The sequence below is a fragment of the Mus caroli genome, chromosome 12, assembly GCF_900094665.2.
Source record: "Mus caroli chromosome 12, CAROLI_EIJ_v1.1, whole genome shotgun sequence".
Classification (NCBI taxonomy): domain Eukaryota; kingdom Metazoa; phylum Chordata; class Mammalia; order Rodentia; family Muridae; genus Mus; species Mus caroli.
Window position 1 is genome coordinate 74,687,550 of NC_034581.1, and position 16,131 is coordinate 74,703,680.

At 50.8% G+C, this 16,131-nt stretch overlaps 1 protein-coding gene across 1 annotated transcript in view; it reads right to left on the reverse strand.

Annotated features, from left to right (window-relative positions):
- The window catches only part of Actn1 (actinin alpha 1), a 93,699-nt gene extending 77,829 nt beyond the window's left edge, over nucleotides 1-15,870 (reverse strand). Inside the window, exon 1 of the mRNA XM_029484394.1 lies at nucleotides 15,475-15,870. Coding sequence (XP_029340254.1) covers nucleotides 15,475-15,579 — 105 coding nt within the window. The 5' untranslated portion in view covers nucleotides 15,580-15,870. The remainder of the gene's footprint in view (nucleotides 1-15,474) is intronic.
- Between the last annotated feature and the right edge of the window lie 261 nt (nucleotides 15,871-16,131).

Here is a 16,131-nt window from a genome sequence, read left to right on the forward strand (position 1 = left end):
ACTTGCAGGGATGGGAGAAGACAGTTCCTTCCCATGTACTCTGACTCCTTTACAAAGCCAGCCTCACACGGACTGAGATTGTGGCAGAGCGCCCCTGGCCAAGTCAGACTGCCGCTATGAACTCTCAATTCTTCATCCACATAACCTTCCAGGTCCCTTCTGACTTGGCATCCTAGGATTTTGCTTTCTTCAAACTGCTGCTGGAGAAAGAAGGGTGAGAGCAGGCTCTGAACATGAATGAGTGAGGGGCAAGGCCACTGGTGACACTGATTCTTCTTAGATTCCATGCAAAAAGTCTTACCTGGTTCTTGGGCCCACTGAGCCCACAGAGTTCACAGGGCAAGCAGCCTCCCTGGCAGTGGTGGCAACACAGGGGCTGATTGTGTCAGCCTACCTTGCAACAGGCAGAGACAGTCCCTACTCTTCTTTGAACATCCTACATCATGCCTGGAGCAGCCAGGCTCGGGGACAGAAGCTAAGGTACCATTGATAACTCCAAACAAGGTCTCACTCTGATGTCCTAGGGAACTGGTTTCCCACTCAAGGCCACACCCTAGCCAAGCATTTCCTGAGTCAAGACAAAGAAGGCTGAGTCTTTGAGCCTCGTTATAGAGCACTGACTTCTGTGTAAGCGAAGGACAGGTGAGGAGAAACTCCTGGAACCTGAGAGTATAGAAAAAGTTCCCACAAGTAAGACTGCAGAATGCTTAGCTTCAGGCACAGGCTGGGAAGACCAAGGGCCCATCTTAAGATCACCTGAAGAAGAGCTTGAATCCTCTGAGCATCCCTTCAGAAGGGACCAACATGGTTAAGGAGATGGCTCAGTGGTTAAGAGCGTTTACTGCTCTATGGAGGACTTGAGTGCAAGTCTCAGCCCCAGTGTTCGGTGGCTCACAACCATCAATAACATCATCTCCAGAGGATCTGATGCTCCATTCTAGACTCCGCAGGAACCCAAACACAAGTGCACACATACTCACAGAGACACACGGATAAAAATAAAAGCAAACCTTAAAAGGAAAAGCCCACCACCAAACAGTCAAGAACAGTGAGTGGTACACACCTTTAGTCCCAGCACTTGACAGGCAGAGTGAGGCGGGTTTCTATGCATTTGAGATCTGCCTGCTCACATACAGAGTTCCAGGCAGCCAGAGCTACACAGTTGAGACCCTGTCTCAAAACAAACAGACAAAAGGGGGTGGGGGGAACAGAACGCTGACAAGGTCCAGGCCTTAGAGATGATTCCCACGTGGTAATCCAGTTAAGACCCTGAGCACTACCTTAATCTTAACTACCAGCATGGAGCACTGACCACCATTCCGTGATTATAACCATCATGGGTTATAAGCAACACTCAGCTATGACTGACTGGCCCAGCACCAACAAAACCCCCTGGGTCTCCTGAGGCTCTGGCACTTCATAGCACCAGTGTTCCTGTGCTAAGAGAACAGGACAGGACTCTGCCAAGTGGCTCTTGGAGCTAAGAGTTCAAAAGGGACAGTGTCCCAAATGCCACTCTCCAAAGTCCCGACAGGAAGGTAGCAAGAGAACCAAGGCTTTACTGGACACCATGTCCTAGCCAGCTGGAGGTCCCATGGTTCCATCCAGTTCCACACCTATAGTGGTTTGAATAGGACTCTCCCCACAGACTCTGTGTTTGAATGCTTGGCCTACAGGAAGTGGCACTATCAGGAGATGTTGGGAATAAGTGTGGCCTTGCTGGAAGAAGTGTGTCACTGTGGGGGTGGGCTTTGAGGTCTCCTATGCTCAAGCCATGCCCATGTGTGGCACAGGTCTTTACCTGCTGCCTGTGGATCAAGACTTTAAAAACTGCTAACTCCTTTTCCAGCACCACGGCTGCCTGCCTGCCGGCTGCCATGTTTCCTGTCATGACAATAATGACTAAACCTCTGAAACTGTAAGCCAGTGCAAATTAAATGTTGTTCTTTATAAGAGTTACAGTGGTCATAGTGTCCCTTCACAGCAATAGAAACCCTAACTAAGACCAAACCCCAAAGCTAAGGTGGCTAAAGACAGCAGGCTACAGACAAGACAGCAGACCACCCCTTAGGGAGAACAATCAACATTAGCCCAGCCCAAGGAAGGAGAAGGAAAACTGAGACCTTAGTTTGACATCTTTTGGGGCCCCCAAGCAAACACAAGAGGACCAGAAACTTGCTAAGATTTTCTGAAGCAGGGATCACAGCCAAATATCCAACCTCCAGGGAGAAAGTGGTAGGGTGTTGGTGGAGGGACGAGCATGTATAGTCCCCTCAGGAAAGAAATCTGGAGTGTGCACATGGCTAAGAGGAAAAGCACAGCTGGACTGTCTTCAAGGAAGCTGGGAGGTGATCAACTGCACCCTTGAGACTGAACACAAAGGGAACAGTGACAGGAGGCACGGCAGAGTCTAAGCTCATCCAACGCTCTGACACAGTCCAATGAGGAGGGTTCCAAGCTACACCTGAATCTGGGGAGCCAACCAGACCTCTGTCCTGAAGCCAGGACACAACCTCATGGCTGGAATAACACTGGTCACTCAGACCCTGACACACAAGGCCTTCCTGCTGGACTTTCCTGCTACCCAGACACCTTGGTCAGAGGCACACAGTGAGTTGGGAAACTGCTACGACACACAAGTTTTTGTGTGCCTTGTCATCAGGGAGCTAGACAATGTCTATCAGGGAGGCCTTTGGAGACTCACACTTGCTACGGAACTCCAGGAAACCCCACAAGCATACACCATCTACTGCCCAAGCTACCTCGGGTGACTGATCCTCCAAATGTCCTCAGAGCCAAGAGTTTCACAGTGACGCTCTGAGACAGTATTAGCAAGTCTGCCAACACATCTGTCTCTTCCAAGTTTCTCACCAGCCCATCCTGGAAGCCCAGGTGCCAACTGGGCTAGGCAACAGCTAAGTGGCTGAGAGCCAGGACAAGAGGAGGGGGGAGCAAAGAAACAGGGCAGGGATAGAGAGTCACATGCTGTCATCCCACTAGCTGTCCAGCTGTCCTGGGAGACTGGGACTGGGACCAAACAACAGGGGTTTAACACAACTCCTGCCTCTGCCATTTTCTAAAACTCTTATGTTCATCTGAGCCCCCAACAGGCATGTTTGTCTCACAGAGTACTGGCTTCTGAAACCCTAGTTTCAATCCTCATCACCACTGAAAACCAAGCTTGGTGGAACTCACCTGTAACTCCAATACGTAGAAATGGGAGAAAACGGATCAGAAGTTCAAGGTCATTCTTGGCTACATAATGAACCTGAGATAGGTGAGATTCTATCTCAAGCAAATCAAGATACATACATACATACAGATAAATAGATGAGAGAGATAGATGAGAGAGAGAGAGAGAGAGAGAGAGAGAGAGAGAGAGAAATGTTGCTACTCCGAGAAGACAGTAACAAGATAGTGAGAGAGTATAAGTCCTCAAGACCCTAACCTCAAAGCCCCAGGATGGCAGGCAGGAAGGACATGGGAGCAGGTAACCACAGCACATGGGAGTCAGGATGCCAAGAAACAAGTCTAAGAAAAAAGACAGTGTTGAGACTGACTTACTTACATCCTCCCTCAGAGAGCCCACCACAGAGGCAGGAAGCTGAGCTCTGGCTTTACTGTCACCTGCAAGGAACAATGAAGCTCAGGCAAAGTCTCCTCCAAGCCTCAACAGGACATGGGATGCAGGGTTTCGATGGGAGCTATGAGCTTATCTCCAGTTTTTATTTATTTAATTTTATGTGCATTGGTATTTTGCCTCCATATATATGTCTGTGTGAAGGTGTCAGATCCCCTGGAACTGGAGTTACAGACAGTTGTGAGCTGCTGTGTGGGTACTGGGGATTGAACTCCCGTCTTCAGGAAGAACAGCCAAAGCTCTTACACCACTGAGCCATCTCTCCATTATCTCCAGTTTCAAAATGGTCACAGATTCATGCCAGCTGCCCGGACAGGGTTAATACGACCATATGCTTATTAACAAAAACGTGAAACTCAGGATACAGGTCCACGCCACCAGGGAAGCCAATGGGATTCCAGAAAAGCTGGAAGTCCTGAAGAAGCTGGGTTCTGAAGCTCAAGTCGAATGTGCCACGGCCTTAAAATAGAACTCTACAGTCAGCTCGCTCTTCAAGAACTAGCTTCAAAAGCAGACACTCTAGAAACCCCTGCTGTGCTCACCTGAACCTTTCGGATCTTTCCAAGAACTCCCAGATGCCCTTCACTTCCTGCCAGCCATCCCATCTCAAGTGCTGTGAGCCCTAAATGCAAGCCCGTCTGGGAAACACCAAGAATGTGCCCCGTCCAACCCACAGCACTATAAACGACCTCTCGTGCTTTTGTGGGATTGGGACACATTAACAGTCACAGTCATAAGCCCAGGGTGGTAGAGCCCAAGTTAGACCTGCTCTCCAACCAGGGGAAGTCTTCTATGGAGAAAGGCCCAGGGGAAGGTTCCCCAGTCAGGTACCCCCAGGTGCCAAAGTGGCCCTACCACTCAGTACCTGGCAGACTCAGCAGGGCAGTAGTAGACAGGCCCAAGTACACACATCAAAGGTGTAGTTCTGAATTTTCAAAATAAATGTATAAAGCCAGGAGTGCTGGTGCACACCTTTAACCTCAGCACTTAGGAGGCAGAGGTAGGTGGATTTCTGAGTTCCAGCCAGTCTACAGAGTGAGTCCCAGGACAACCAGGGCTAAAAAACAACCCTGTCGCAAAACAAAACAAAACAAAAAACAAAAACAATAAATAAGTATGTATCGACACACAAACACAAGTAAGATAAAGTTACATATATATTTAATTAATCAGGCTATAAGATTACTGTCATTTAACTTTTTTTAAAAAAAAAAATTGTTATTCTGTTATACCTTAACTTATTATATGGACCTGCGCAAATATGTGGAGGTCAAGGAACAACTTCCAGCAACTGGTTCTTCTCTCCCATCACATGGGTTCCAGGCACTGAACTCAGACTTCAGGCTTGATGAGTCTTTCATTGCTAAGCCATCTCACCAGCCCCACGTTCCTTAACTTACATTTTTTAAAAAAAGAAGAGAGTGGGGGTGTCACCCTGGTCTAGTATGCACAAAGTCCTAGCTATATTCCACGCCCAAAACCACAGAACAATACATTAAAGGTGGTGGCGGGGTGGGGGTGGGGGCGATCCAGGGAAAAGGGGGTGGGCGATGTGCACAGACACCTCCAGTCCAGTAACGCAGAGGGCAGGAAACAGGGATCTGGGCCCAGTTCCCGCCTCCAGGAAAACACATTCACATGGCCCCTCATCCCAGCTCCCAGAGCTGAGTCTGGAAAATCACTTTTGGGTTCCTGGAAAGAAAGGCCCTTCGGAAATATCGGGAACTGGACTGGAAGGTGCCATCATGTATTATCTGGAGGATGTCTGTGGTGTTTGAAGGGAACCACTCCCCCCCAGACTCAAGGCTTCAGCCAGAAACAACAGAGAGGCTGCTGGCAGCCAGTGAGACACAAAGGGGCAGAGCAGGGCAGGGCCCCCTTTCCTAGGCTAGCATTGGACGGAGAGGGATTAAAAGTTCCACCTTTTCTCCATCCCCAAAATACAAGCTGTTTGGCCTCTCTGTGTGGGACGTGAGAAAAGAGGACCTGACTCCCACATCCCCTCCATCTGAAAGGGAAGGGGGTCTCCTGTCCTAAGGGAAGACAAGCTACCTGAAGAGATTTGCCTGAGGGAGGTCATTCACCCTCAGGTTCTATCCCCTGTGGCATTTCACCTATAGAGGGTTGAAAAATGGAATCCAACACCATCTTTCTCCCATCATTTCCACCTCTGCAGATGACTTTAAAAGAACGTTTTAAGAGGGCAACTTTCTCTGGAAGGGCTCATACCCGTATCTGACGTCTGTCTCTTTTTGAGACTCCTCTTTGAGAAACCCACAGCCATGCTCTCAGGTGTACCTTATCTTCTTCTGAGCGCCTTTCTCTCCCTTTATCTTTGTGACTAAGCCTATACTAAAGTATCTTTCTTCAGAAGAGGGGCACGGTAGCTCATACCTATAACATGTCTGTAATTCTAGCATTCAGGAGACCAAGGCAGAACTGTTGAGTGTTGGTGGCCAGAGTGGGCTACACAGTGAGTTCCAGGTCAGCGTGGGCTACAGAGCAAAAACCTGTCTCAAACCAGCTAAAATAAATAAGTCTTCAGGGCCCTATAAGCCGTAGCTTGGCAACACAATCCTGGGCCTGCAACCCTACTCCAGACAGCCCCACAGGCCCCAACCACCAGGCAGCAGAAGCAAGGTAAGCAAAGAGGCACAGTCCCTGACTGGCTGCCTTTCCACCCAGAACCAACAGCTGGGGCCTCTGGTTTAGACCCTCTGAGACCCTACAATGCTCAGTGGCACTGTCCTCCAACAGGAGGACAGCCTGGTCCAGAAACTCCCAGCCCTGATATGGCAAAATTCATCCAAAGCCCCAACTTCCCTACATCTTTCTGAACATGACTCTCAAGGCTTAAAGTGTGGATACCTGCAATCAAAATAGCCCTGCTGCCTGGAGCAAAGCCAGTCTGGTTCCCCCAGGTGACCATAAACAAAGGGCAGGGCAGGTGAGAGGAGAAAGCAGCAGGGAGGGGATGCCTAATGCCAAAAGCTGGAGTCAGGGCTAAGAGCACCTTGGGGGTGCACAATGTGGCTACTGACATTCCCCCCTCCCTCTCCAACTAAGAAAAATAACTTCAGAAGTGTCTGTGTGTCATCCAGGATCTATCAGGCTAAGAGTCCCTCCAGCGACTTTGACTAAAACTCCCCCTAAACATTCAAGTTGTGTCCAGGCCTTGGCTAAAGTCCCCTAACTTTTCTGAGCCTCATTTTCTCTACCCTAAAATGGAGATCAGCCCTCGCACGTTTGCTCACCGACATTAGTGGCAAGAAATCACATCACGGTTAATATAAGAGTATAAATGTGGAAAACCATGAATCATAAAACGAGCCCTTGATTACATACCACCCTGAGGTACTGTTCACTCACATTTAAGACTCCAGTCTCAGTTAAAGCATAAGCCCCTTCGCAGCAGAGGGTGTGTCTGTACTGATGGTTAAAAGTCAGAATTCTGAAGTTAATCTGCCTAGCTTTGTGCATAACTCAGCTTATTAGCCGGTCAGCTCCTGAGCAAGCAACTTCTCTGTGTCTCAGTTTCCCATCTAGCAAAACAGACTACCAGTGCCTTCCTTGACGAGGCGTGCAGACTGAGGTCATCTCAGTCAGTTAACTTTAATCACTGTGAGCTGTTGGTCTTCCTTCCTTACTTACTTACTTACTTACTGTTAATAAAGACTAGTTGGTTGACTGATGCAAAACAGACAGCTCTCCTGGCCAGTCCACCTTCGAGAATCTTCTCTTCCCTCCCCAGAAAGTGGACAGTGTTTACATTTCCCTTTTAAGTACCTTTCACTTATGAAAACATTTCAAACCAAAATGAACACCTGGGCCTTCATGTCCACCCCTTTCTCTGTGGGCCTGGGAGCACATTACTCTGTGTTCCTGAATTCAGGTCATCCTAGGAAGAGTGACCACCCTACATCTCTGTCCCCTGCTGTTGTGAATGCTAATGGAGGCCCCTGACTAAGCATGTCTGACTTACAGGCTGAGCATGTCTGACTGACAGGCTGTCATGCAAGGGTTCCTCCATCCTGGAACTTTTGGGACACAATCCTGGAGAAGACTCTGATCCATCTCAGTAGACAGCAAGTCATAGCCCTATGAGAGGCCCATGGTAGCCAAGGACCAAGCAGGCAGTTTCCAGGGGAACAGCATCCTCCGCATCTACACCCAGTTCCCATCCTCACTGCCTTTTATTCTCCTCCCACCTCTACAGAGGGCTAAGTCACCTACCCACTATTGCTAGGCAACTTCCCAAGGACGTGGGGCTGGCTCCCCTGCCCATGCCTGCCTCAGACCCTGAGGAAAGCCACCCTTGCCTGCTCACCCTGGTGACAGCAGAAGGCGAGAAGAGAAGTCACCACAGTCCAACAGGGTTTATATTTGAACATCCACAGGATTTTCTCACAAGGTGGGGACTTGGGGAGATAGGAAAAAAACACCTTTCCTCCCGGCCCTGTTCTGATGTTTATGTATCATAAATTCTCAGGTAGTTCCCAAGAGGCCAATCAGACAACTCACTTCTCTTCCTGATGATTCTTCAACGCTACTCCTACCATAGCTCATGGTTCCAAATCCCAGCCCAGGAGCAGACAGCGAGCAAGAAGAAATAGGGTGGGGTGGGGTGGGGTGGGGTGGGGGTGGGAGCTCAGGAGCGCTGTTACCAAAGTAAGGATAAGTTCTGAGGCCGGCAGATAGCATCTGAACTCCTGTCACAGTATTCACATTTGGGAGGTGGGATGACAGGCAGCTGTCAGCTTCTTCTTTATATTATTAGTCTTTTCTTGGGATTTTCAATCGAGACATAATTCTCATAACATCAGTGTCACCATTTTCCGCAATGCACAATCCAGTAATTTTGAATCTATTCACAAGGCCATGCAACCACCACCACAGTCTAATTCCAGAACATGTCCATCCCTGGGGTTTTATTTGTATACATCCATCTTGGCTTAGTGCTCCTACGCATGCAGACTATTTTATAAGCAGCACCGCAGAGCGAACAACAGAGGGGGATGGGACCACCAGCCTCAGATCACTCTGACCTTGAGATCCTGAAAAGGTCAGACAGTTCTCCACCTGGGAAATGTGCCAGGGACACGCGTGCATATGGGCCCTCAGCATACCTACTGCAGGCTGAACTCCTAGTGCTCTACCCACCAAAGTCCGGTGAAATAACCCTCAGTCATGGGAAAGCCTTGAAAGAAGGTCTGAGGGACTCTTTGTCCCCCTCACTGTCCGATGCAGCTGTAGAACCTGCCAGCATATTATTATTCAACAGGGTCTCACTGTGTGGATGGTCTGGCACTAACTACATAGGCCAGGTAGACAGATGCAAATGGCTCTCTGTCTCCCATTAAAGAAAAGGATAGTCCTGACACTGTCTTGCTGAGTAGATGGGCCCAGCTCACAGGACTGCTCCTGTAGAGATGTGAAAGGAGAAAAGGCAAGACCAGGAGAGCAGGTACTCCTTGGCTGCATGTCAGCCTGTGGATCACCGGGGCTGACTGGCTGGGAGGACCCCAACAGCACCTAAAGAGATGTGAGCCTCAGGAACCTAACTAGTGACCTGCTTGGACAGCCTGGCTTAGACATCACTCTCAGAAAGTAAAGGACCAGGGGCTGGATGTTCAGTTGGTAGAATGCTTGCCCACCATGCATGAAAGCCGAGTTCAGTTCCCAGCACCATAGTATGTGCTGTTACACGTAGGTACTCCCAGCAACTTAGGATGTACAGGCAGGAGGCCATTCTCAGGTAAGCAAAATATAATCAAGGCCAGCCTGGACTACATGAGACCCAGCCCCCAGCCACCCCCCTCCCCAGTTTCTCCACCTAAACTGTGGTTGTCATAACCCACAAGGCAGAGCACCCAGGGTTTTCAGTTAACACCCTGTAACTGGTTCCAGTAGTCATCTCAATAATTCAATGGCATTAGGTCATCTTGACAATTCAACAACATTAGGACTGAATTCTTTCCAGGAGTCACACAGCAGAACATCCAGGGCCAGGTCATATCTCAGGCTGGGGCTAACCCATCTCAGCTCTAGACCCATAAAAAGTACATCTTGTATGACAAGCTCTTAAGCCCAATTTCCAGTCTGTGGCCATCAGCCAGGTACCCAGTGCCAGGCCTTTTTAGAGAGCATCTCCCAAAGCCATCCTCAGAGAAGAGAGATTCCTCGTGAGTACCCTTTGGGAGCCTGTCAATCTCTTCATCCCAAAAAGCCACCTCTAATGTCCCTCAACTTGGAAACTCTGGTTGTCGGGCCACAAGCCAGGCCTTCTCACACCTGCCTGAGCTGAGACCTGATGGCATCAGTGGCCTGACGGCCCAACTCTTCCCTGCCCCACTTCTTCAGGCTTTGTCCATTGCTGAACCAGTGAGGGGCACCTGCTCCTAGCCTACCCATGTGGAGCAGGGTTTGAAGAGGAAGGAGCTCCATTGAGTTCTAGGGTGAGGTGAGCTTAGGGGAAGTTGCTGGGAGGTGTGAGGGCAGGGAAAATTCCTGGGCTAGATAGCTCTTTAAAAAAAAAAAAAAAGATTTATTTATTTATTATATGTAAGTACACTGTAGCTGTCTTCAGACACACCAGAAGAGGGAGTCAGATCTTGTTATGGATGGTTGTGAGCCACCATGTGGTTGCTGGGATTTGAACTCAAGACCTTCAGAAAGAGCAGTCGGGTGCTCTTACCTGCTGAGCCATCTCACCAGCCCCCTAGATAGCTCTTAAAGGACATTCTCAGGCTGGAGAGATGGCTCAGGGGTTGAGAGTATTGACTGTTCTTCCAGAGGTCCTAAGTTCAATTCCCTGCAACCACATGGTGGCTCACAACCATCTGTAATGGGATCTGATGCCCTGTTCTAGTGTGTCTGAAGACAGCTATAGTGTACTCATATAAATAAAATAAATTTTTAAAAAAAGGACATTCACTCTCGGTGTGTTTCTTGCACTATGACATGATGACACAAGTTTTAAGTACTTTCTTTCTGGTTAGGTTTTTGTTGATTTGGTGGGATTTTGGGGGGGGGATTTGGTGAGGGGGGCTATGAGACAGGGTCCCAAGCTGACCTAGAATTCACCTTGTAGATCCATGATGGCACAGCTAGTCAATGAGGAAGCCAACATTTGGAACCCCAGCACACCCAGTGCACACTCATCTGCAGAGGCTGGAACCAGAACGCAGGCCTAGGATTGGGTCTTTATCTAGAACAAACAGCATCTATGGCTCCAAGCAGCAGCCTCAGTGGTCCTGTCCCTGTGTGCTCAGCATCAGAAATTTAGGAAAGAACAGGGCAGCCTGGGTTCTGGGCCCCAAAGATACTGTCACAGACATGGCAGTCAAGAGGACAGACAATGAGGAGTCTGAGGATGGAAGAGCCAAGTCTTTGCTCTTTCTAATTTCACTTCCAACAGGTACCACCCTGGTTTGGGATGTCTAATCCTTCCCAGGTAAGCCCATTCATGGGAATTGTAGGTAAGCGCCCATGAGACTGCCCAGTTGCCCAGAAATCATTGTGTGTGAGGTAGCCTATCTTGCTGAGACCTAGTCTATTGGAGTCCTATTCACAGACATTTTCATTTACCTGCCAACAGCTAGTGGATACTCAGCAAATATTGATTAAGTGTCTTATTATGAAAGGCCCTGGGGCTGACACCTGTGGGGATACACAGTAACCCAGAACTTCCAAGACCAGAGAGAAGAGGAGAATATAATTCAACAGCAGAAGCACCATCCTACATCTCAAGTTGAGACTGCATCAGTTAGGGGGCTGGAAAGATGGTTCTGTGGTTAGGAGCTCTGGCTGCTCTCCCAAAGGACCCAGGTTCACTTCCCAGCACCCACATGGCAGCTCACAATTGTCTGTATCTCCAGTTCCAGGGGATTGGATACCCTCACACAGACAGGCAAAACACCAATGCACATAACAAACAAACAAACAAACAAACAAGTATCAACTGGCTTTTACAAGAATGGAGTTTGAGCAGAAGCTTAAAGGACCTGGCCCAAGGTCACAGTGAAAGAGGATAGAACCAGGATGTGACTCCAAGTCAATATTCTCTTTAGTCTGCCTTGCACCTAGGCTCGTACACTCAAGGGTGTGGCAAGATCTCGAGAGAGGGAACACACAGAGAGACGCCTTTGGTCATCAGGAAAAGAACTGTCTTGGGAAAGAAAGATGACTTCAGGCCTGATCCTGGAAGTCAGGAAGATGATCCAAGCTGTATCTGCTCTGGTCCAGAGGTCTGTGCCATAGCCTTACTTTGCATTTGGAGGTGTGGACCAGCCCCAAGAACTCTGCCCCAAAGCATTCTCTGGACAAGGAATAAGCACAGCCACTCCACCCCCTTTGGCTCCTTAAGTCATGCCTCCTGCCTGCTCAGGCTTTTCTACCTGCCAAGGCATTCCCACCACACCATTTCAGAGGAGCAGGTAAGAAATGGGGGAAGGAGCGGGGCAGAAATGCATTAGGTTCACAGGTAAGGAAACAACAGAGAGATCTACTCCGTCTCACTCCACGTCCCACTTCTAACACCTAGAACTCAGCCTGGCTCACAGTCAGTATTCACAGTGCATTTGCGAAACTCTAGCTAGGAACAGCTCAGAGCTGGGGAGATGGCCCAGTCACAAAGGGGCTTTCTGCACAGGTATTAAGGATCTAAATTCAATCTCTAGCACCCACATAAGTTGGGTACAGAGGCACAGGCCTGTAAGCTCGGCACTAGGCGGGGCAGAGAGACAGGTAAATCCCTGGAGTTTGTTAGCCAGTCAGACTAGCTGAGTCAAGAGCTTCAGGTTCCATGAGATAGACCTCCCCACCCCCCTCCACACACACCCTACACATCCCACACACACCCCCAGTTTTCAAAAACAAAGTGGAGAGTTGGCCAGGTTGGAGGCAGAGGCGCATGGTGTCTCTGAGTTCAAAGCCAGCCTGTTCTATGTTGCAGAGTTCCAGGCCAGCCGGGGCAGGGCATAGAATGATTCTATCTCAATAAATAATGTAGAGAGTGACTCAGGAAGACACCAAGCATCAATCTCTAGCCACCACATAGGCCATACCCACACATAAACCACACACACAGAGAGGAGAGAGAAGTACGTGACTTGCCCACAGTCTCGCAAACAGCTATGCTGCACCGGAGCTAAAATCAGGCTGTCCTCTGCCTCTCATGGCTCCCACTGCACCATGTCACCTCAATTCTCCTCTGTCTCCTCTGGCCCTGTTCACTCATAGGCAATGGTCCCATATAACACCCACCCTACTCCCGGTCGGTAGGAAGAACAGCAAACCCTATGTGGTGCTGGCTTTACACCTTAAGAAATGTCCTATCATTCTGCTAAACACTACTTGGGTGAGGAAACACTACTTGGGTGATGCTCACAGAAGGCAACTGAGAATGAACGGCCAGGGCCACAACCTTGAACCAGGTTTTCCAGTCAAAAGCAGAGGGACTTCTGCCAGGCTGCCACTATTAACCTAAGCTAATGTAGATTCCCTGATTATCCCAAAACCTACTGGCTTGGGATGCCAGACTTAGTTCTCCATCCTTCCTCCAGCTGCTTCCAGTGTGCTGTACACCCGCCCTCAGCCCAGGCTACTTCTCTCTTAACTGGCCTACTCATCCTCACATGTGTCTAGCTCACAGGGCTGCTGGGATCTCCAAGATAAAATGGGTACCATGCTGCCCACATTAGCCAACACCAGCCTACATATGTTACATATGCCTGGAGATGATAACCAAATTCCCCCGGCGTCTGTTCCTACCAGGTCAGTGTTCTGGGAGGCTATCATTTTTCTCTCCAACTCTATTGAATATGTTTGTCCAGCCATTCATTCTTTAATACTGAGTGTGCATATCGGCCCAAGGCTCAGTATCTGGACGCAGACCTAGCCCTTCAACAACTCCATCACTCCTGTCTCTTCCAGCACAAAGGTGGACTCCTGGAAGGGACTTCTATTCTCCATAGAAGATCCTAAGATTCCACCATTCTGGAGAAATAGCTCATCGGTTAAGAGCATCAGCTGCCCTTTCCAGGGACCCAGGTTCAATTCTCAGCACCCACGTGGCAACTCATAACTGCCGTTCCAGAAGATCTGACACCCTCACAGGGACATACATGCTGACAAAACATCAATGCACACTTAAAAAAAAAAAGTCACTTTAAGAAACTTTTTTTTTTTTTTTTGACAGAAAGAAGCAGGGGAAGGAGGGCGATCTCTCGTCCTCCCTGGAAATCTCCAAACTTCTCAATCAGTTTTCTCTTCCACCAACAGTCCCAGGAAATAAATTCGCGAGTGAAGAAGGGGGAAAGACCCTCAGCCCTCAGTCCTTCCAGAAGAGGGGGAGGGGGCTGACAGGAAGAGGGCGGTGTCTGTAAGCTACCAATACATTACAAAGAAGTCAGTTCAAAGCCAAGAGACGCTCTTAAGTTGCTGTTGCAGTAAGAGACAGGGGCAGGGCCCCAGGTCGCCAGTTTAAGGAAGCCCATTGTGGTGTGTTTTAAATTACCTCTGCTGGTCTGATGAAGTGAGCAAAAGGGCACCGTTTCAGGGCTTAGGATTCCTGAGTGAGCTAATACAGGATGCCTTTAGCTGAAAAAAAAAAAACCTTCAGCCGGCTCACTAAACTCCCCCCCTTTTAAGTTTAAAAAAGGGAATGAATGTTACCATTTTTGGACATGAGCATTCTCCCTCAAGCCCAGCCCTAACCGCACTATCCAGAGGGACGCGCCATCCTGTACCCCCCCCCATTCCCAGATCACGAAGCGGGGGGAGGGACTGAACGGGAGTTGGGTGTTGGGGGGTCAGGGTACGTGGCCGCCTAAGGAACGCGCTCTCTACTCAGGCAGGAAGCCGTGACAGGGTTAATGTCTCCCCCTCCCCAAGCAAGAGAGGTTTCTGACCTCTTCCTGCCTCTAGCCATTACGCTCCGGACCCATCGCCAATTTCTCAGCTCAGACGGGGCAGCATATCCCGAACCTTACTGATGGCGACTAGGATACAGGGTCGTGGATCCTCGGAGAACAACCCCAAATATCTCCTGAGACTGTCTCTCCACCAGGAGCCCAACTAGAGCCAAGCTACTCAAACTCGCGTTTCGCCAGCAAAAGAACCGGGCAGAACGCAGATGCAAGGTTTGCAGCCACCACCAGTTCACTGAGTTAAGCAATAAAACCGTTCACCGTCCTGACCCCGCCCCCACAAGGCCCTGAGGAGCCCGCGAACGACCCCCGGATTCTCAGCTCCAGCAGCACTCCGGAACGTCCACTTCCAGGTAGATCCCGAGGAGGTCGCCAAACCCTCCGACACCGGCTCTGCCCACTGTCTGCAGACCCAGCTCGGGGCGCAGTAGTCGGGGCAGCTTGCCCCTATGGTACAGAGCCCCAGGGGCGGCCCAGGAAGCGTGCTGCCACCGCACGCCATATGGAGGCGCCAGGAAAAAGAGAAGGAAGGGGAAAATCGATCCCGAGTAAGCAGCCATGGAGCCTAAGTCTCAGCCCCAGCCTCTGGAGCATCGCCCCCGCGCCTTGCCCACGGGGAGACGGTTTCGGCTGCACCGGGGTGGCCCGGACCACCCGCTCTGAGGCGATTTGCCCTCCGGCGGCGCCACCTCCTCAAGCCGCGGCGAACTGTTCGCGGGCTCCAGGGCAGGGGTGCTCCGCTCTCCCGCCCGGTGCCTGTAACTCAATACCCCACCTCGCAGTGGCCGCGATGTCCCCGCCTCCGCTCTTGCGCGCCGGGAATTGGTTTCCAACCCGGAGCCCAGGAGTGCAGCGGCCAGAGCGGATCAGGGCTCAGGGCTGTAGCGGGTGGGGGTGGCTGCTAACCTTCCTCTGCTGCTTCTCCCAGGCCGGATCCAGGAGCAGGTCCCGATCCCAGTCCTCTTCAGGCTGCATGTAGTCGTTGGTCTGCTGGGAATCATAATGGTCCATGATGGTGCGTGCGTGCTAGGGGCTGGATTTCTTCCTCCACCTTCTCTCCAGGCGACGGCGGCTGCTGCCCGGGTGTGGGGAGGGAGTCGGCAGGGCTGGGCTAGGCTGGGCTGGGCCGGGCTGGGCTGGGCTGGGCTGGGCTGGCGGGGCCGGGCTCGCTCCCCTGCGCCCGCTTCCGCCGCGGCTCTGTTCGCGGAGGCTGCTGCTGCCGGCGGCGGCTGGAGCTCGCGGACTGCCTTCCTGGGGCGCGCGCTCGGACCTAATCTCCACGCACACTGCGCTCAGTGAACACTCGCGCTGCGGGAGCAGAGGCGGGCGGGGGCGGGGAGAAGGGGCAGAGCCCTCCCGAGGTTCTCCATTGGCCAGGCCGAGTTGCCCAAACTTCCCCCCCAGCGCCTCTCATTGGGAATTCCTGGCATCCGTCAGGCGGGTCTCTGTGCATATAGGTGGACTGGGCCGCCCCCTCCAGGCGCGCACGCCACCGCCCACTCCCTGGGTTCCCACTCCCCCGCAGCTCATGTGACACCACCTTAAGCTGAACCGGAGTGGAGC